Source organism: Protopterus annectens, chromosome 6.part0, assembly GCF_019279795.1.
Source record: "Protopterus annectens isolate FY-2018-M chromosome 6.part0, PAN1.0, whole genome shotgun sequence".
In the NCBI taxonomy this organism is placed as follows: domain Eukaryota; kingdom Metazoa; phylum Chordata; order Ceratodontiformes; family Protopteridae; genus Protopterus; species Protopterus annectens.
Window position 1 is genome coordinate 264148325 of NC_056737.1, and position 23890 is coordinate 264172214.

The window sequence follows — 23890 nt, forward strand, 5'->3', positions numbered from 1 at the left end:
TAGTCAAGTTTCCAGGCTTTGTTGGTTTCAGGACTTTAGTTTCAGTGTTCTGAGCTATCCAGACTTTGCTATGGTAGAGGGAGGTCCTACTCCTTACCAGTGAGAGTGGGAGCATTGTACTGCCTATCTAACACTAGAGGAGTGGTTTCCAGCTCTGAAATTGCAATTTTATTGGCCATTTTTGGCTGATTTCTATCCCTTTCAACTTTCTGGCATAAATATGTGCATTTGCACCTGTTTAAGCTTGTTTTAAATCAGCAGATCCTCTTTGGGCATCCTGCAGACTACTACAGCACCAGAAACAAGAAAGAGCGACTGTTTGTGCTAACTGCAAGTACTTTTTGCTGATTTTTCTAATTTTGGTGATTCTGGTCATTTTTCTTAACTGCACTTTTCAGAAAGTTTAAAAAGTAGACTACCTACTTATTTCACTGTATTTCTGCCTGTAAGTCATTTTTCCAGTTGCACACTTGCCTTGCTTTATTTAAAAAGTTTATATTTTCAAATTTCTAAATTTGCAAAGTTTTAATTTAGTTTAATGTTCTGGGCTATACACTCAAGTGCATTAGCCTTTCTGTGCTTATTTACTGTATAACTGCATTGTTTAGCTTGATTTAACCAAAAAAATTCTATCTTGTTTGCTAATTTCCTGCCTTTTCTAACTATAATAGTCCAGTTTCCAGGCTTTGCTGGTTTCTGAACTTTAGATTCAGTGTTCAGAGCTGTCCAGACCTTGCTGTGGTAAAGGTAGGTTCTACTGCTTTCCAGTGAAAGTGAGAGCATTGTATTGTCTATCTAACACTAGAGGAGTGGTTTCCAGCTTTGACATTGCAGTTTTATTGGCTGTTTTGGGCTGATTTCTATCCCTTTCAACTTTCTGGCATAAATATGCATGTTTGTACGTGATTAAGCTTGTTTTAGGTCAGCAGATCCTGTTTGGGTGTCCTGTAGACTACTACACACCAGAAACGAGAAAGAAAGACTTTTTATTCTAACTACAAGTACTTTTTGCTGAATTTTCTAATTTTTGCTCATTTTGGTTGTTTTTATTACCTGCACTTCTCAGAAAGCTTAAAAAGTAGACTAGCTACTTATGTCACTGTATTTCTGCCTGTAAGCCATTTTCCAGTTGTGCACTTGCCTTGCTTTATTAAAAAGTTAAAATTTTCAAATTTCTAATTTTGCAAAGTTTTAATTTAGTTTACTGTTCAGGGCTATACACTCAAGTGCATTATTATTTATGTGCTTATTTACTGTATAACTGCATCGTTTAGTTTGATTTAACCAAAAAAAAAAAAAATATATATATATACATACATATATATATATATATATATATATATATATATATATATATATATATATATATATATATCGTTTGCTAATTTCCCACCTTTTCTAACTAGAATAGTCCAGTTTCCAGGCTTTGCTGTGTTCAGGACTTTAGTTTTAGTGTTCAGAGCTATCCAGACTTTGCTGTGATAGAGGGAGGTCCTACTGCTTATGAGTAAGAGCGGGTGCATTGTACTGCCTATCTAACATTAGAGGGGTGGTTTCCAGCTCTGAAATTGCAATTTTAATGGCAATTTTCGGCTGATTTTTATCCCTTTCAACTTTCTGGCATAAATACGTACCTTTGCACTCTGCAGGGCTAAGGTTAAACTATTCCCAGTACCAGAAAGTCTGCTTTTTGAATTTTCCCTTAGAACTTGCTAGTTTATCAGCAGTAGCACTATAATCTATATACCTGTAACTATCACTTGCTCTAAAACTCACAAAAAAGCACTACAAACCCTTAATTTGTTACAAGCACTCACCTCTCCTTGATAATAAGGAGAAAATAGTCATAGGCACAAGACAGCCTACAATTACAAGTGCCTTGCCAAAAAGTAAGGGAAAACAGCTCTTGTACTACACAAGAAAAGCACCTAACCAGGCATGTCCTAGGGTCAGCTTCTAGTGATTTCTCCTGTCCACCTGGTGAATCTGGGCATACTGTGGCAATGCAGCAATTGCCTCATGTACACAGACAACCCTCTCCTACTACCACCAAACACTACAACCTGCGAGAGATGCACTTACATAGCCAAACTGGAAGCTAAGCTCTCTCCAGCCAAGATTGTACTAGACAACCAAGAGAAGAAAGTTAACATCCATGCAACACATAAAACAACATATAGTTCTTCAAAACCCACTACCACCAAAACTCACACATAGCAACACAAAACCCACATATGCAGAGGCTCTTAACATTAACCTGCCCAAGCAACAAGGACCTCCGAAGCTGAAATCTAAACAAACACCACCCCCAAACACAACCAAATCATCACATAGCTCACAACACCAATGTGCCACCCAACAGCAGTTCCTAAGGCAAGACAATGTACCCAACACTGTAGTCATAAGAGACTCTATTGTTAGGCACACTGATGTCCCACTCACCAGGCTGAACAAGGAGAAAATTACAGTTAGTTGCCTTTCAGTTGCCAGGATCTGCCACATAATACATGCACTCAAGTCACTCCACAACATGTACAAATATGACTTTGTCATTGTTCATGTTGGAGTGAATGACTTGAGACGTACCTCCCTGGACTACATGAAAAGAGACATAGAGGAGCTCTCGGATCATGTATCTCAGATGGGTATGACCCTAGCCCTGAGTAGCATCCTGCCATCGCCCAGAATGATACCACAGTATAAGGACAAAATGGCTGACTTCAATAATTGGCTAAGCTTCTGTGTCATTCAAAGGGGATCCAGTATCTGTCTGCCTGGGATGACATGATCAACAAACCACAATGCTTTGCAAGAGATGGTTTGCACCTGTCACCCCTGGGATTCAGGTTACTTGATAAGACTCTTGCCACCCCTATAGTGCCATTTTTTAGGCAAGGTTCAAAGGAGAAAACTATCACCATAACGAGTACAAGCAAGCAAAATCTGAAGGTAATGCTACTCAATACTAGAAGTCTAAACCTCAAGATGCACTCTCTCGAGGCTCTCCTAAAAATGGAGAACATCAATATCTGTGCAGTAACTGAGACCTGGTTCAAAGGTCCAGAGAGCACCCCTGCAATGCCAGGCTACAACTCATACCACACTTTTGGGCCACCAAACCAGGACCGAAACACTAAAGGTGGAGGACTGTTCATATTCACCAAGGATATTTACACCTCCAGACTGACTGCCCAACACAATGCATCTGAAATTTTCCAGGTGCAACTAACACTAGGTAAGACTGCAATACCAATTGTAGCTTGCTACAGATCTCCCACCATGCCCCAAGATTCTCACTACACCTTTCTAAACATACTGGAAAATATAAATTCCAGCTCCCTAGAGCAACTAATTCATAGTTCCACCAGGGGTACCAATATTCTAGACCTGGTCATTACCAAAATGGGAGATTGGTCACCCCCTCGTTGGTTAGATCAGACCATAAGCTAATCACCCTTGACCTCCACATCCCACCCCCACCCCCCTTTAAGGAAACCTCTGTAAAAAAACTTCTCCAAAGCCAACTTCATGCTTCTCAAGTTAGAAGTAACAAACTTCATGACACCCATGCAGATGGGAACTGGAAGTTCAACTGCTGAATCCTACACTAAGGGGCTATATGAGCACATTCACTTGTGCATTGACCAAGCCATCCAAAATAGAACCAAGATGCTGTCCTCTAAAAAAAGGAAGCCAATCTGGTGGTCCTCTGCCATAAACAAGCTGTACAACAGAAGGAAGAAACTGTTGCAGAAAAGAGAAAACCCAGGATTCAAAATACTCCCTCACCAGCCTCAGTAGAAATCTGTGATCTCTCATAAAATCTTCCAATGCTAGTTACAAAAACAAAATTGCCAAAGATTCCAAAGACAACCACAAGGCATTCTATAGCTATGTCAAGAATATAAATGGCAATACTCAGATCCGCTCTGAGCTACAGCAGAATGGCACTAGATATACTTATCCCAAGGATATTGCCAATATCCTGGCAGATAGATTCAGTGCCAACTTCACTCCCTCTCACCCCCTATAGGGCCCATATCAATACCGAAACAATGCCAAATTCTGGTAATCACAGCCACTCAGGTATAAAACGCACTCACCAAAGCCAAGAATACAACATCCATGGGACCAGATGACATCCCGGGCTGTGTACTGCATGAACTACAAAATGAACTGGCACCTCACCTATGTGTCATGTTTAATCATAGCCTCACCTCAGGCTTCATGCCCACAGAGTGGTGCACAGCTACAGTCATCCCACTCCACAAGGGGGTGATCCAATTTGTTATCCCAGGAACTACCATTCCATCTGTTTGATGAGCCTGATCTGCAAGTCAATGGAACATATTATTGTGGAACTTATAAACTAAGACATTGGCAACCTTCAAACACTGGATCCCACCCAGTTTGGATTTGTGAAGGGCCAATCTTGCCTCCTGAACCTGATCAACTTCTTCGAATCAGTCTCCAGAGCCATGGATGAGGGTAAGGTGGTTCATACAGCCTACTTGGACCTCACCAAGGCTTTCAACACTATCCCCCACTCTGGAATCATAGATAAACTTACTAAGCTGGGCATTAATTCCCTACATCAGTTGATGGATTTTAAACTGGCTTACTAACAGAACACACACTTTAAAAGTAGCCGACTCCAAATCCAGCTCCAGACAAGTGACAAGTGGTGTACTGCTGGGTTCTGTCCTGGGACCACTCTTGTTTGGCATCTACTTCTCTGAAGTACAGGCAAACACTAAGGGACTCTAGCTTACAAAGTTTGCAGATGACTGCAAGCTGAGAGCTATTATTGAATCCCCAAATGATGTGAATATACTACAAAAGGGCCTTACCGAAACAGATGCCTGGTGCCAGAGCCATGGGCTCATGCTAAATGCCAAAAAATGTATAGTTGCCCCCTTTGGGAAAAACCACGTACCTATTAACTACCACATAGGTGGCAGTACACTAAACACCGAATGTGCAATAAGAGACCAAGGGTCACGGGTGAACAGTGGTCTCACCTTTGATAACCACATAGCCACAATAGTTAGAAAATCCTTCTGCATGGCACACCTCATCACTAAGGGCTTTTCATCCAGAAAAAAGGAGGTCATTGTCCCTCTGTACTCATCCCTCATTAGACCCATTATAGAATACAATGCCCCGTTTGGTATGTACCTCACAAGACATCTGCAACAACTAGAAAGGCTGCAGAAATATCTCACAAAAAGAATCACAGGCCTAAATCAGATGCCTTGTGCTGACCATCCAAAGAAACTCCAGCTATACTCTGTCACACATCGCCTACACAGAGGCAATCACTGCCTGACATACAAGGCCATGTCAAGCCCAGAGTTGTTGGACATGCTACACAAAGAAATCCCAATCCCTCCGAGCCACATGGTCCAGGGATCTTAACCTTGTCATCACAATGAATAGAACATGCTGGAGGGATAGGTTCCTGACCCAGAGACTCCCCATACTGTCCATACATGTCAGGCAGAGCACCTCAATGGCCCTCTTCAAGAGGAACCTTGACGATTGGATGGGACATAGGAAATTCACCCCAGGGATCACATCAGTAGCCCTGCTAGACAGGGGTCCAAGAAAGTAAATATTTGTGGGAAGCAATAGCCAGGGAATCATTATGGCTAGGCTTGTATAGGCCCTACGGTTGATAGCCTAGTACCTACCTATTAACCTATGAAACTGATCCTCAATGGAGGCCCAAGCAAAATGTGCTTGAATGTCAGTATTTGAAACTGGTGTGAGGTATTGCCTGACATCAGTCTAGTTGATGATATTCTGTCAGGATCTACTGTTACTACTTCCACAGGCTTATGCTGGTTTTGTGACAACATTCTCTTGAACTTTAGTAGGTGCCTGAGGCACTCACATAAAGTCAGCATTGCTGGGTACCTTGCTCAGTTCTTGCCTCTTCAGGCGTTTCACATTAATGATGTGTTACTTCATTTCCATAGTGCCAAGTACTCATTTTCTGTGTCATATTTCTTCAGAAGTCTTCAAACAAAATTTAAATACTAAACTGTGGTTGTGAAAGCTACTGTCAGTCTTTTTTACCACAACTTTCCATGTTAAAGACTATTTTATTTTACGGTCTCCACTCTTCTTAATGGATAACATCAAGCTACAGAAAACAGAAGAAGTAAGTTAAACCCACTTGAGGACAGTCAAAGTAGGCTGCCAAACAACAGAAGAAACAAAAGCTACTAGTATTTCAGTGGACAGTACCGTTCAAATGAATCCCATACAAATGGTTATATGGTCACTTTTAAAATGCAAAGGTTCTCCTCCTTGACTTCGTTGCTGCCAAAACTGAATACTTATGTAAAAGATCACATTCAGTGAAAATTATGTTGATTGGTATCTTCAGAAACTATTCAGGATATAGAGGTTTCAAACTTGGGGGAACGTAACACTTCATATAAACTTTATTAGCATTGGCCTACCATTCTTACATTTAATTCAGCTTGTCCAATATCTCAATCTGATGCCAGGGAATATTTTAATATTGTACAAGAAACTGTATTAAAACAGCAGAGACCTAAGTTAGTATGTACCTTGGACTGACATCAGTTTATGGATAGTAAAATGAATTGTAAACCTTTACAAGCACTTGTGAGGTTCAACCGGAAAAAATTCATAGAAAAATATATCTCTTCCCTGAGATGAAGAAAAATTTCAGTATGAGGCAGATTAATTCTCCTTCTCCTCCTTGAGGAGAATTCTTTCCCTCATATCTTTGTGTCTTCTCCCAAAGACAGTACCTTTACAGATATGTTTATATTATGTTGACAAATTCTTTAATGGGCCTTCAGGAAACCCCTCCATCTAAAGATACAGAGAAATGATAAGGCATTTTGATGCAAAGTACTGCCTCTATTTTGTTTCACTACTAAGGATATTTTAAAAGCTAATAGTCTCCTGATGGACAGTCTGTTGCCATGGAGGTTTTGCATGCCTGAGAAAGGAAAATATTACCATGCAAATTGTAGTTAAACTGTTTCTCTGTACCTTTTCCCATCAATGTGCATAGAGAAGGTAATATAATGCATTCCCTGTCTGCCCTTATAAATGTGGATTAAACATGAAATAAATGACATAGGGTTGGAAATTCCATGTCATGATGCTTAACTTTCCCTGTTGAGTTTTGCATTTGATCGCAGATTTAAGAAATAATGTGCATACAAACAAGTATATGATAAAAAATGGCTGAGAACAACACACACTTCTTCACTTTTGCAAACATTTTCTTAAGTTCTGAACATTACTTTACTAATACAATGTCCAGTCACGTGACTTAATAGGTAACAGAGGATGAGGTGTTGCCTCATTGGGAGGGCATTCTAAGACTTCTCTAGAAGACATGTCACATGACATGGTAATCACAGCTCATTAAAATGAAAGGTATTTACTTCTGGCCATCTTAGTGGCTGATAGTAAAGCAATGACCAGGGCACTGATACCTGAGTTTGAGTAGAGTTCTGGCACTGAAGAGCTCATTGGTTGGCAAATGTCAGTGACTGTCTACTCATCCATCTATACTGGGATGAGGGGGATTTAGTTTCAGATAGTGAATCACCAGCATGCAAGTGGAGAACTTAACGGCACTGAAAAAGCCAGACAGCAGCTTCCAAGCTGGTGCCAAGCTGTTGATGGCAGCCTTCAACACAGCACGTGTTGTAAAATCCATGCACATGGAAAAGACGAGTCCCACTTCTGTAATGATATAAGTGCTCACATTAGCCACATGGGGATGGAGTTAGGGATCTATACAGAGGTAGCCTCACAGCCTGCATCCTGCATGATGTAAGCTGCTAATAAGGGAGGAATTATGGATATGTATTTCATCAGACTAAGGGCAGTTAGGATCCTTTCTGGAGGTTGAAATAGAGCTTCAGGCTAAGGGGATGAAATTACCCTCACTAGCAGCAATTAGAAGATGGACTGCAGGCAGGAGTACAAGTTCCTCCAAGGCTGCCTGATGACATTCTCCTCCAATTGGGTCTCATGTGTAGGCAGAGCCCTCTGCAGTGAAAACAAACTGGATTAACAGCTATGGAAGGTGAACTTAATGGTCAGCCATGGAAAGGAAAAGCACGTAGAAAAAAATGCATACCCTAGAGGTATAACAATAGGATATGAAGGTTATAATTTTACTATAGAGAAACTGGGCAGTTTAATAGTTAAACATCCAGACCTTGCAAGGTCTCCAGGAAGAAATCTTCCACTTACAAAGATGTTCACGTATGAAAGATCTACAAGTGGCGATGAAGTGTTGTTTTTTCTGGGTATTATAAATAGTCTAGAATTAAAAAATATGATTTTTTTATAAACGTATAATTTGTAAGGCTTTGTGTAATTTAAATTGATTACTAATCAGGAAATTAGTGAGGAGAACTTTGGTACATTAGAAAATGACCGAATAAAGAGTTATCTAAGATTTAACACTTCATGCAGAAACACTGGCAGATTTCTTATTCTTTCAACTCCTTGGCAGCTTCCTTTGACAGTTCTGACACCAAATTTTACAGGACTAAAAACAGAGAAAAGAAAAACACCCAAGCTTACCAAATTGACAACACTTGTGATGAAAGGAATGGCTATAGCATTCCACAGTCACAACTGCTTGGATGTATGATGTCTTTATTGAAGATCTTTTGAAGAAAAGTATAGAACAGAAATGTATAAAATAAAAAAGCATAAGCCATTATGCAGCTGAAAATACTCCAATACTGATGTGGATTGTGAATCCCTTCAACTGGCAAGACCACCTGAAAACATTGCCTACCAGTACTGGCTTTACAGCAGTGCTTCATGCACCTTCAAAGGTTCTACAAAATATATAATTGAGACTGGCACAAGACCTCATACATAATATGAGACTGCTTTCTGAAAAACTGACCAGAAAAAAGACAAAAAAAAAAAAAAAAAACTCAATGTTATGATGCATTGTTACAATGTCCTGTCTTTGAAGATCTACTCTTTACATATCCATAATTTTCTATCTAACTATATCTAGGATTTTTTTACTAATACTGGCTGCTTTACTTCTCTCTCTTTCTCTTAAGAGTTGCAGCCAACTCCAAGAGCAGCTGTGCAGATAGCTACCATAAGAAAATATGAATGATGGTTGTCATGTCTTTCTCCCATATCACACATACATGCACTTATTGCATATCTTGAAATGAGGCAGGAAATCAGAGCACCTGGAGAAAACCCACATAAACATAGGGAGGGCATGCAGACTCCAAACGGAAGGCACCCCAGCTGAGAACTGAACTGTAGAACCTCCTGCTCTGATGTAGCAATGCTGCTCATTGTACCACTATGCCACCCTGGCTACTTTATGTAATGTAATGTAATTCAAAGGATTAGCACTGCTATCTAGATTTCAAAAACTGCATTTAATTTTCTAGCTACATCTGACTTTCAGTATCACCGTGTTTCCCCATGAAAAGGTCCTTTGGTCCTGTACAAGCTACCCAGTTAAAAGAATTCATTAAATAATAATAAATATACCCGGCAGTAATGATAAGTCAACAAAAGGTCAAACTCATTTCAGTTTTTTTCTCCTTTTAAGATTGATCCATAAACTGCCTGTCATAAACATTCTGAAAAACAATGTTCAATGTTGTCTCATCACATTTCTAACACTTTTCTAAGCAGTAGCAGAAAAATAATAAGTCTTGCAAACTAACAGAATATATTTTTTTTTTTACTATATGTCAAATTCTAAAATGTGACACATTTTGGGCATGCTACTACACCAAGTCACCCCCACCATAAGAATGCAGGTGATCCTTAATACAATATCTTACCCCAGTCATATCTTGTTTTGGAATGTAGCAGTATATTTCTCCAAAGATTTAGTAATTGTTATGGCATATAGTGAAGCTGATGCATCTACCCTAATTTCTGGCTATACTATAGGGAACACTGTACTTTAATCAGAGAGTTATGTGATTTCTGTTATTTGAGGAAATTCCTTAAAGTACAACTGTCCACCACATTTACAAATAGACATTAAAATATACTGGTAGAATGTAACAGAAATTTCATAAAGATGTCAAATTATGATATCATATTTTTGCATATCTCTAAGCTATGCATTTATAAAATAGGTGCTGTTATATTTAGTTTGTTTTTTTTTGCAGCTGAAACACACACACATACACATACACACACACTCACACACTCACACACACACACACACACACACACACACACACACACACACACACACACACACACACACACAGACACACACACACACACACACACACACACACACACACACACACACACACACACACACACACACACACACACACACACACACACACACACACACACACACAAATTCATAGTATAGTTCCATTGGTAATTTGAAGCAAAATAAAAACACTTATTCAAGTAAAATAAATGTAATCTTAGCATTACTTTAGTGCTTGCAGTTAGTCAAGTCTGTAAATGCAAAATAATACATCCTTGTAAAGAAACCAACATGAAAGCAGGGGAACAAAGACTGGAGTAGAACACAAAAACTGAAATGACATCACGGGTCAAATGAAACAGTTTCCTGGATCTCATGCTCTTCTTTTCTGAATCTGGAATCTGAGAACTACCTCCCATATAATCCAGTTTACCTTGAACTGTGATCCCCATGTGTAGTTAAATGATAGGATAACATCAACCTGTCTTTCAGGTCTGAAGAGTGGAGGAAAACCCGTGTTGATAGAAAATCCAGCGTCAACCAAGTGCAGTTTCTTCTCAGCTGGTGTCAGGTAGTTGGGGTTGTCTTCCTCATCGGTACCTAAGAGTTCAGTATAGAATAACCTTTAACACAGATAGTCTGCAAACAAGATTTCATTACATTCTCATAAAAGCAGGTGTGGATGGATCTATTTCTTCAGGAAACACAAGAAACAGTGACTTAAAAAAGAATGACAGTGGTTTATAATCAGACTGGTGTAACAAGATGATATGGATCTATTTCTTCAGGAAACACAAGAAACAGTGACTTAAAAAAGAATGACAGTGGTTTATAATCAGACTGGTGTAACAAGATGATATGAAGTAGTACATTAAACACTGATCCTTAATGTTAAAACACCAAGGAGACTGTAATTCAAATACCAGTAAAAACAAGGTTTTATATAGCTACTATTTCCAGTAATTTAATGTCTATAATTTTAGCAACTTTGAAGTTAAATTTATTGTTTCTTCTATAATGCAGTCACGAGATTTATATGGATGTGCATACGTTTTTTATATATTTAGAGGCAAAATATTCTGTCTTGCTTCTAGACATTCACAGTCTTGTTTACATTTTTTTTCAAGGTCTTATTTTGATTTTAGGCTTCCTTTTATTAAGATCTAGTAATTGATGAAGGATGTAAACCCACCTGTGAGATACTACTGTGAGACGTCAAGGAAAAGTAAATTCCAGGAAAGGAAATTGTGAATATTACAATGAGAAAGAACACAGAAGGAAAAAAAAACTCTGGTCAGAGGGAGGCATTACATATAAATAGATGGACATGAACTGTAATCACAAGTACTGTGGTAGTAGACTAAGAAAGGAAACATTACTTAAAAAGATAGCACATCTTCAAGAAGTTATAGATTTATAGGTTCATAGGTAAGGACTAAGCTAGCTGCACTTGACAGCCATTTTAAGCCTAGACAATTCCTCCTTTTATGCTCAAGAATTGTCAATAAGTAATAATCACGCCAAAATGTCAACGGATCCAACTGATGATGAAATAGCACCCACAAAAAAAAATTCAATTCTTCTTTATTATTGTGGATGAAAGCGCTTAATCAACTGTGTTCTATAATAAAGAAGAATTGAATTTTTGTTCATGGGTGCTATTTCATCATCATATAATAAAGAAGAATTGAATTTTTGTTCATGGGTGCTATTTCATCATCAGTTGGATCCGCTGACATTTTGGCGTGATTATTATTTATTGACAATTCTTTGGTTGACTTTACACTATTTTTGGTGAATTCCTTTTATGCTCAAATTAACCTACCCCACTTGGTTAGAGATTGACCTTACCCATCCCTTTTGATTATTATATTGTACCCTTACTGAGTATAACTGGAATCACACCATAGATAATTTGAGGGGACCCATGTATGTGATAAAGCACTTAGGAAATGCCTTGGTCCATTACTAGTACAGGTGGCAGCCCTGGGATATATTGTATGTTTACCATCCATTGATCTCAGTCACACTTGAGTATGGACAGGGATTAACTTTTGTTTTAACTGGATAGGGAATCTGTTTCACAGCATTTGTATCCTATTTGAGTATACTTGTCCATCCAAACCATTCTGATGATGTTGCAGAGGAGGTTTAGATCCCCAGACCAGGTATTTCTGATGCCAACTGACTTGGTGATATGCAATAAATCCATCAACAAAGGGTCAGAGGATGTCTTCTATTCCAGACACAGGTCAACTCTTAGCAGACTGTAAGATACAAGTATAGTGACAGGGCTTTGAGTCAGTCTATGTAGGACATGTTATTTAGGCCTTGTATCCTTTTAGTAAAGTATCTCTGTGAGTATTACAGTTGTTGCATGTGTCTGGACAGATATATGCCAAAGAGGCATTATATATTCAATGACTGGCCTAATGAGGGCTGAGTAAAGGGGACAGTGACATACGTAGATCTGGACACAATCCCTTTGTTTATAAGCTGTGCAATATAGAAGGAGTTTCTTACAACAATGGACCCATGTTGGTCAAAAGTTAGGTAGCTGTCTACATAAGTTCCCAAATCCCAAACAACTTGGTCAACTCTTATAAGCATATTATCAATGTGGTAGTTCCTTGGGGTAGATTATTTTCCCAAAAGCTACACTAATACATTTTTTACATGTCCACGATTTTGGTACCAGTTATTAATTTGGGTCAAAACTTCCTGCAGGATGGCTAAGACATTAGGTGATTCAATTACTGCTCTTAGTTTACAGTCATCTGCAAACTTTTATACATTTTGAATATATTATGAACTCTTAGTTTTTAACATAGTCATAGCTGGTATGTGGGGGCTATTTTTTAGGTCCCTACTCTCTACCAGAGATTCATTATCACAAGACGGACCACACAGTATGCACATAAATCTCCCTCTCTGGCTGGCTTCTCCTCCACCAAGACCACTGCTCACACCAGTATCAGCTGGATTATAGTGGTGCATCTGTCTCTCTATGCCACAGAAGCAGCTGTGGTGTGTAATTTTAATAACCTATAGATAACTAAACTGATATGCATTGTATGTGGTACACTGCTGTTAAAGAATTCAGATGGAATGAATATACATATCAATGATGACAAACAAAATCTTCTCTGTGTCTATCTTTTTTCATTAGGTCTCATGATATGGTATAGTGCCAGGGGGCAGAAATGTCTGAAAAAATAAAGAAATGCAGTTGCATAATTAACTAAATGCATTGCTTTAAAAGTTAATATGTTTAGAACTACAGAAATATAATTTACAGTAGAAATAAAGTTCAGTTGTACCTCCCTAATATTCTCTTACTGAAAAGAAATTTGGCTGAGCACTGAAGGCTTTGAATTCAGAAAATTTGATTAGTTTCTCTCCCTAGAGGTCAGCTAGAAGACAAGCCAGTAAAGATACAATCTGCTCCAGTCATGCATACTGTTGAGAAAGAAGAATTAAACACATTTACCTCTTTTAACTTTTTGTAAGATAAAATAGCAGCAGAGAAAGAAATGTTATGATCCAAGAAGTTGTCATTCATTAGAGATTTGTTCTTTAAAAAAGTGAAAAGTCCTACAGAAATTAGAGATGCTTCTGTTACTGATTTGAATAATAGAGCCTAAACGTACAAATTTGATAAGTTACATTATTCAGTAATAACAGAACCATCTGTGATTTCAGAAGCAATGAAGTAAGGAGCAGACTTTAAAAAGATGAACTTACCAGAGATGTTTATGAGTGTAGAACAAATATAGTTTCTAACGCACAGTTAAAATAAACAAGAAATTAATGCATGTAGTATAAATTATGGGGCACATATTGGGGGAAAATTGAAAACAGATGTGTTACAAAAGTAATGGATGTGAAACAAGAACCAAGTGTGAATCCAAAATGGAGTCCAGAAAAAAGAATGTGCAGTTTTACTTTAAGGCTTTGTGTAGTAACTTTGGCTATCTTCTTCTTGTTTTTCTTTTGGCTGCTCCCATTAGGGGTTGCCACAGTGAATCATCTGTTTCCATTTCTTCCTGCCTCTGCATCTTGCTCTGTCAAACCAACCATCTGCATGTCCTCTCTCACCACATCCATAAACCTTATCTTAGGCCTTCCTCTTTTCCTCTTACCTGGCAGCTCCATCCTTCACATCCTTTTCCCAACATACCCAGCATCCCTCCTCAGCACATGTCCAAACCAATGCAATCTCACCTCTCTGGCTTTGTCTTCAAACCGTCTAACCTGGGCTGACCCTCTATACTTATTCCTAATCCTGTCTACCCTCATCACACCCAGTGCAAATCTTAACATCTTTAACTCTGCCACACCCAGCTCTGACTCCTACCTTTTTGTCAGTACCACTATCTACACCCCATATAACATAGCTGGTCTCACTACCCTCTTTGTAGACCTTCCCTTTCACTCTTACTGGTACTCATCTGTCGCAAATCACTCCTGACACTCTTCTCCACCCACTCCACCCTGCCTGTACTCTGTTCTTCACCTCTCTTCCACACTTGTCATTACTCTGAACTGTTGATCCCAAGTATTTATACTCATCCACCTTCACAAACTCTACTCCCTGCATCCTTACCATTCCTATATCCTCCCTCTCATTCACACACATATATTCTGTCTTAGTCCTGCTGACTTTCATTCCTCTCCTCTCTAGAGCATAGCTCCACCTATCCAGGGTCTCTTCAACCTGTTCCTTACTCTCACTACATATCACAATGCCATCTGCAAACATCATAGTCCATGGGGACTCCTGTTTGATCTCGTCTGTCAACCTGTCCATCACCACTGCAAATAAGAAAGGGCTCAGAGCTGATCCTTGATGTAATCCCACCTCAACATTAAATGCATCTGTCACTCTCACTGCAGATCTCATTACTGTCACACTACCCTTATACATATCCTGTACCACTCTTACATACTTCTCTGCCACTCCCAACTTCCTCATACAATACCACAACTCCTCTCTAGGCACCCTGTCATATGCTTTCCTAAGTCCACAAAGATACAATGCAACTCCTTCTGACCTTCTCTGTACTTCTCCATCAACAGTCTCAGAGCAAACATCGCATCTGTAGTGCTCTTTCCTAGCATGAAACCATACTGCTGATCACTAATCATCACCTCCCTTTTTAACATAGCTTACACTACTCTTTCCCATAATTTCATGCTGTGACTGATCAATTTTATCCCTCTGTAGTTACTACAGCTCTGCACATCACCCTTATTCTTAACAATTGGTACCAAAACACTTTTTCTCCACTCCCAAGGCATCCTCTCACTTTCCAAGATTTCATTTAACAATCTGGTTAAAAATTCCACTGCCATTACTCCTAAACACCTCCAAGCTTCCACAGGTATGTCATCTTGACCAACAGCCTTTTCATTCTTCATCCTCTTCATAGCTATCCTTACTTCCTCCTTGCTAATCCGTTGCACTCCCTGATTCACTATCCCCACATCATCCAACCTTCTCTCTCTCTCATTCTCTTCATTCATCAGCCCCTCTTTCCATCTGTTCAACACACTCTCCTTGCTTGTGAGTACATTTTCCTCATTACCCTTTATCACCCTTACCTGCTGCACATCTTTCCTAGCTTGGTCCCTCTGTCTAGCCAATCGGTACAGGTCATTTTCTCCCACCTTAGTGTCCAACCTTTAATACAACTCTCCATACGCCTTATCCTTAGCCTTTGCCACCTTCTCTTTGCCATGCACCTCATCTTCTTATACTCCTTGGCTATAACTATGAGAAAATGCCATATTATGCTCTTAATAAATTCTGTAGAATTTGTGTAAGAAAAAAAGCATTTTGACAAGGTGTGCAAATGCTAAAATAATAGTATTCAAAATAGTTTTTTAATTGTTGAACAGAAATGTCAAAATGAGCTGTTTGTACTACTGAAATAAAAAAAATGATAAAGTGAAGTTGAACTATACATCAAAAGTGCTAACACAAAAATCTAAGTTAGGCTGATGTCAAGAAATGTTGAGAATTAATGGAAATCATGTTGACTTTAAACTAGACACCAACAGAGAATGTAGCATTTAACAATTTTATTGTTATATCAGGTGCCTTTTATTTTACTTGGACTATATTTTATTTTTTTCAGTGTATTTTTATTGTGTAGTTACTTACTACACTTCTGTTTCTGTTAATTACCAGGAATAGTGATTAGCACAGCAAAAGCATGTTAAGCTTACAATGGTAAATTATCACATTGGCAAAGCAAACAGACAATGAAAAAGTATTTACAAAAAATCCCATTTTAGAAATATTTCAGGTAGTCATAAACACGTTCTGCAATTTCATAGGGATAGTATGCAGTGTAAACAACATACAAGAGCCCTGTGCAGTTCATAAAACTGCCTTAATTCCCTGGAATACTGTCATACACTCCTGAGTACTTGGATGAGTTTAGGTTGATAGTAGCTATGCAAATGAACATCTAAAACGTGGCCTACAGTTCACAAATGAGTGATGACAGTGGACACTATGGAGTAGCAGCAGGGATTTATGGAAGTACAAGTGCATACATCCCTCACCAGTAGCAGTATCCCACCACATAATGTTCCTTAAATGATGACGTGCTGCTCAGCTTAGCATAACTAAGCAACAATATCAAGAGTAAATAAACAATGGCAGGGGTTAACAATCAGACTGCAACAATCAGATGACGTGAAACAGTACAGATTTTATCTAATGATGACTTATCAAGCCAAAAAAAATGAACTCTCAAGACCACATCTGAATCTTCTGGGAAGTTTTATCATGTAACACAAAGTTTACTTAAGAACATGTAATTAAATATCCTGATGTGTATAGTGCACTCAAAAACACACTGCCATGACTGCACCTATTCTGCCCTAAAACACTAATAAAAAAGATCTCCAGCCAATGGGTTGGAAAGTCTCACCGGATACCTTCATTAGAATATTAATTATATTATTTTATGCAAATCAAGTCTGTTCTATTGGCATGGCCAGAGAGAATGACATTTTGGCCTTTGAGTAGATTTTATTTTCTTTTGCCATTGAGGATGCAATTCATATTGTGTAAATAATTATTAGAAAAAGTAGGCTTACTACATTTGTCCAAATATTTTAAATGGTCTCTGTGAACATAATGTATAAACTCAAGAAATTAAACACTGTCAGAAATGTACAGAATAAAACTGAATTTTTCCTTCGCATCAGTCTACAATGCAAAAATATTGTGCAGGTATCTAAGGTACATTCCTATATTAGGCCAAAATTCTCTAGTGAAAACAAAATTTGTCTTTCTCAGAACCACAACATAATGGGGGAATTCATTTTTTTTCTGTGTAGGCATAGTGGCATTGTGCTTATACAGAAGTAAGCAGATGTGTGATCCAGTAAACAGAGCTGAGGGGTGTGCATGAGCACGCCAACATGCAAGTCTCAGTGGCATGAAACTCACCTCATAAGCAAGTGAACTACATGCAAATGAGGGTGGCAGAGAGATCTAGCAAGCAGATAGGCAGTCTTGCAGACCCCGTGTTGGTGTCCAAAATGTACACTTAAAAATTCCATGTACAGGATGTTAAACAGACAACAGAGGTGGTAAAAGTGTAGTGAGAAGGACAGAAATAGCATAGCAGACACAGATATATGGAAAATTATCCACTGTGTATCCAAAACCTAATGGAAAAGAATTAATAATCAGATTATGTTTGCATGGTGCGCCGTAGTGCACAAACATGCTGTTATGGGAAAAAAATTAAAAAGAGTAAAAATGAAAAATAGTAGTATGTGACAGTAATGCATTATAGGACCCTGTGTGCAGTATGCACAATGGTAGACTGCTGTGGTTGCTAATGAGGCAGGGCCTAGAACCGTGTAGTTTCCAGGTTTTGTGCATCAACCTCTATGCAAATGAGCTGGGGTTACTGAATAACACAAATGGGTATCCTTGTCTGCAGATCCCACCCATGAAGGCAGAGAATCATGTTGGTGTCCACAGAAGAGGTAGCTGACATCAAAAGATGGTATGTCTGTATTTTTTTAAGCTCATTGAAGCTCAGTGGTGCCTGTTTGTGCGGCTCCCCGCTCTACTGAGCAGGGGATGTGTACACTGACTGCTAAGCTTTATTTACCTTTGGGGTATGTGTTTCATAGTTTCATAGTGTTTGTGCATGGGGGGGGTGTCTAGCGACTGCTGAGGATTGTTTATCTTTGCGGTGGGGGTTTGCATGGTGCGCCGCAGTGCTGAGCAAGGAGGGCTGTAAAAGTCAATTATATATAAATTACTGCTGACCCCTGTTCCACTTAAACTAGGGCCATTAAAACCCCTTAGAATGTTCTTGGCAGGTGGAATGCATCATAGATAGCCAATCAAAGCTGCACCTACAGCAGAGCACTATAAAGGTTGCACACACCCTACAATCTGATTTCACTCCCATACTCTGCACCAATGGAGTACAAACTTGGGATTTTTAACTGAAGGAATACCAGGGCCTGCTACATGTGTATGTGCTAGATGCTGAGGTCATTGCTTGGATCTATAGTAAAACACCGAACGTTCAAAATTTTGAGTGTTCTAATATCGACCTGTTTTCAGCGAACGCTGAAAATATTGAAGAAACAGAAAACCAAATTTTTTCCTAGGGAAAGAATTTGGTTGCCCATTTCTGTTGCTTTGGTATTTTCAGCGCTGTGGTGGAAAGTTATGGGTCGGGTTTAGGTAAGTGTGCGATTGTGTGGACGTGAGGGTTAGGGTGGGTTAGGTGAGTTAGGGTTAGGGCATGGGTCAGGTAAGTTTGTGATTGTGTGAGCGTGAGGGTTAGGGTGGGGTAGGTGAGTTGGAGTTAGGCCGCGGGTGAGGTGACTGTGCGATAGTGACAGACCTTAGGGTTAGGGTTTGGGTTAAGGTAAGTGGATAGTTAGTGGTGTTTGTATCGTTTAGTGTAGGGTTAGGTGTAAGAGTTTAGGTGTATGTGTGTGGATTGGTGTTTGTTTGGTGTGCTTGTGTTGTGCGTATGTGTTTTGGAACAGCGAATTGTTTCCCTATGAAAAAAATTCGCTATTCTGTATGTTCGATGTTTTAAATTTTTGATTCATAGGGTTCGATATTAGAACACTCGAAATTTTGAACATTTGGTGTTCTAATATAGACCTCATTGCTTATGCTGCTGCTGACAACAGGCCTAGACTGCGAAGGAGAAGAGTGTCCAGGCCCAGGGTAACCTTCCAGGAACTACATGAGTTGGAGAGTGGACAGGGACATACTACAAAAACTCACTGAGCTCTGTCATTCTCAACTCAGACCCAGAGCCAAAAGAGGGGAACCACTTAGGATACTAGCTACAGGTACTTTCCAAAGACGAACTGGGGACATGATGGGGGTCTCACAGGCATCAGCATCCAGGGTACTACACCAGTTCCTGAATGCCATGCTACCTTATGCCAGTGAGCACATTTATTTACCCCAAAACCCTGAGGAGAGGGCCAGCAGTATGTGACTCTTTTACCATGTAGCACACTACCCTATAGTACAGGGTGCCATAGATTGCACTCAGGTACACATCAAGGCACCACCTGGTGAGGAGGTTAGAATCTACGTCAACCGCAAGGGGTATCACTCCATCAACTGCCAGGTCATGTGCAATGCTGAGGGCATTATCATGAATGTGTGTGCTGGCAACACTGGCAGTTATGACTCCCACATCTGGCACACATCACAGCTGTACCAGATGTTTACTGGGGGGACATCCCATATGGCCATTTACTGGGGGATGCTGGCTATGCACTGGAACCGTGGATGATGACACCCATCAAAAATGAACTCACACCTACCAAAGAACACCATAATGAGGCATATGCACAAACTAGTAACATCACAGAGTGCGTGTTTGGGCTGCTGAAGTCACAGTTCTGGTGCCTTGATATATCTGGTGGAGCCCTCCTGTACTGTCCAGCCACCTGTGTACAGATGTTCACAGTATGTGCCATGCTACACAGTATGATTCTGCGTAAACAGCTGCAGCAGGATCAGCAAAGGGAAGGGATACACAGGCCCCACCAGTGCTAAGGTCCCCAAAACCACACCAACAGGGAGACTCTGAGGAGGAACCCCATGAGGTTGTCCATGTAGACAGACGTAGGCATGCTCAGTATGCCCTTGCCTTGGCCAAGAGACAATGCATATCACATGCACTGACAACATAGGGCCCTAAGGACTGGCACCTTACTCCGACTCACATACATATAGTGAAAATGATGCCAGCCAGCCCACACAACCTGTATCTAACCATGTATTGGCTGTGTACTGTGTGCATCAGATAGAGTCAGCCCCAAACTACAGGTCTGTCAACTGCTGCATTTGCAAGGTAAGTCACTCTCCTATACACCACTTGTATGGGGTACTAGAAACAGGTAGCATATGTATGGACCTGCCGCATGTATGCATGGCAATATAGTGGGCTACTTCCAGAGATCTAATAGCCACTTTGGAAAACAGGTACTCTGTCCAATAGTATGTGCCCCATACATACGTCTCAACCTCTCAAAGCAAGAAATCTGGACAAAGCCATAAATAATGGGGGGACAAAGGCCCCAAAATAATGACAACTTTTTAATATTGCTCTTACAAACTTAGAAAGTTGATAGAATAAGTGGTTTTGTGTTAGCATGGATTTTCTGAAGGGTATGAAGTCTGAAACTCAAATGTCTGCCATTATTTTCTGACTTCAGTCTTTAATAACTTGCCAATGATTTGCCAGCAAAATACAATTTTATGAAATACGGGCCAACGACAAAACTCTGGACATTCTGCGAAAATCTGTACAGTTCAGAGGTGTGGCCCCATAATATTCACTAGGCCACATGGCTGGAAAATCCACTACAGTATTCAAGGGAGATGGCAAACAGTGGGGTCACAGCACAGTTGCATGACTGTCTATGCCAGCAGAACGTGAGCTGGCCATCCCCCAACACATCAGTGTGTCAATACAACTGTTGTAACAGTAAGTCTGCAATGATATATCAGCACACCTGACAATTCCAGGGCTGTGACAGAAAACCTGGCCACACGTTGTATTTCCCATGTAATGTAGGGGTGACAATGTATGCCTGTATGCTGTTGATAGTGTGAGGAATACAACATCTGTCTGGCAGCTTGTGTGGCTCACTGGGCGAGGGATATTAGCATGGGTTATGGTGTTGATGGTTTGAATCTTGCAACATCTACATTTTTTTGCAAGTGAGGTACACTTATGGTGGTATTCCCACAGACTGTCATACCCCTCAATCTGTTACTGCAAGAAAGCTGAACAAAGCCAGAGAGAATGGGGGGACAAAGGGCCACAACTACAGATAGACATCACACATGCTCTCATGAACCTAGAAGGTGGCTAGTATAACAGCAGTCTGCAACAGGACAGACTATCTGCAGGATGTAAAGGTAGTCACTTAAATGTGTCAGTAGTTACAACAATTCAGTGACTGCATTTTACAATATTTTACCAGAAAACCACAAATGTATGAGGAGGAGACCAGACGTATGGGGCAAAATGCTGGGCATTCTGCAAAAACATGTACAGGGAGAGGTATGCAGACTGTCACCATGTGTGTGGTGTTACATCATGTACCCCAGTCACATCATACCTCTCAACCTCTTAAGAGCAAGAAATCTGGACAAAGCCATGAATAAAAGTGGGACAAAGTCTTACAAATAGGGACAATGTATAAATATTGCTCTTACAAACTTGGAATGTTGATAGAATAACAGGTCTTGCATTAGTATACATTTCCTGATGGGGTCTGAAATGCAAATGCCTGTCATTATTTCTAACTTCAATCTGTAATTATTTGCCACTAATTTTCCAGGAAACCACACTTTTATGTAAAACAGACCACAACTATGAGAAAAATCTGGACACTCTGTGAAAAATCTGTATATTGGAGAGATATGAGTCACATGTTAACTACAGCAAACAGCCAGGGAATGCCCTGGACAAATGCAGGGAACTGCTGTACTGCTGAAACAGGTGCAGCAGCCAATGTCTGCAGCACATAAAATCCTGGACTGGAGTACACGTAGCTCTGGCCTGGAATCCCCTTGTAAGTACTGACAGTCACACTGGGCATGTTCCTACACTTAGTTAACCTGACCACAAGTCTGCTGCCTCTTCCTCACAAAGACCTGCTATGTAGAAATATGTCTGTTCATACAGACAGCAACATATACATATCTGTCTGTCCCTATCCCCCCTCACACATGATTAGTGTATCAGTATGTGGTATATATATATATATATAGGGTCTATATTAGAACACCGACCATTCAAAATTTCGAGTGTTCTAATACTGACCCATTTACAGCGAACGCTGAAAATATCAAAGAAACAGAAAACTGAATTATTTCCTAGGGAAAGAATTTGGTTGTCCATTTCTGTTGCTTTGCTATTTTCAGCACTGTGGTGGAAAGTTACGGGTTGGGTTCAGGTTAGTGTGCAATTGTATGAATGTCAGGGTTAGGGTGGGTTAGGTGAGTTAGGTTTAGGGTGCAGGTCAGGTAAGTGTGCGATTGTGTGGACGTGAGGGTTAGGGCGGGGTAGGTGAGTTAGGGTTAGGGTGCGGGTGAGGTGACTGTGCGATAGTGACAGACCTTAAGGTCAGGGTTTGGGTTAAGGTAAGTGGATAGTTAGTGGTGTATATATAGTTTAGTGTAGGGTTAGTTGTAAGAGTTTAGGTGTATGTGTGTGGATTTCTGTTTGTTTGGTGTGCTTCTGATGTGTGTATGTGTTTTGGAACAGCAATTTTTTTCCCTAGGAAAAAATTCACTGTTCTGTATGTTTGATGTTTTAAATTTTCGATTCATAGGGTTCGATATTAGAACACTCAAAATTTTGAACGTTCGGTGTTCTAATATAGACCCTATATATATATATATATATATATATATATATATATATATATATATATATATATATATATATGATAACACTATATAACTATATAAAGTACAATAATACATAAATTATCCACATATATCGACATAACACATTTATATAACGTACACACACAGCAACAGGTAAGAAGAAATCCATGTTATACACATTTATATGTGTGTGGGGATGTACGAAAGTCCCCACATACCCTCTGAATGCTGGGGTTACCTGCACTTACATATCACAACACTTCTCTGATGGGACCAGACCAAGGCCGCAACAGCACATAGTCCACTCACCCACTGAGCCTGGTGTCTGAGGAATGTCACCCCATAGACAGACACATTTGAACAGGTACTGTCCTGGCCACATGTCTGCCTATCTAACTGCAACCAGCCATATATGGCTTTACTGGTAACTGTACACACATAGCAAGGCTATTAACAGGTATATTACTCATAGGACACTAGCTACAATAACAGTACCAAGCAATATCACTCTGCAGGCTAGGCCACACATGCTAACACAAGGCTACTTTTTGTACTCCACAAGTAATGTGCCTACATTCACATATACAACAGATATCACCTGTGGCACGTGCAATAAATACTGCAAACTATAGTGTGTACTACTAAATAGGTAGAGGTTCTAATCTGACATCAGCCATCTGTGTGCATGTGTGTGTGTGTGTGTGTGTGTGTGTGTGTGTGTGTGT

General features: G+C 39.8%; 1 protein-coding gene across 1 annotated transcript in view; it reads right to left on the reverse strand.

The window, feature by feature from the left end:
* LOC122803821 (cytosolic phospholipase A2 zeta-like) overlaps positions 1 to 23890 on the reverse strand; it is a 620934-nt gene that overhangs the window by 63451 nt on the left and 533593 nt on the right. Inside the window, exon 18 of the mRNA XM_044073506.1 lies at positions 10671 to 10837. Coding sequence (XP_043929441.1) covers positions 10671 to 10837 — 167 coding nt within the window. The remainder of the gene's footprint in view (positions 1 to 10670; positions 10838 to 23890) is intronic.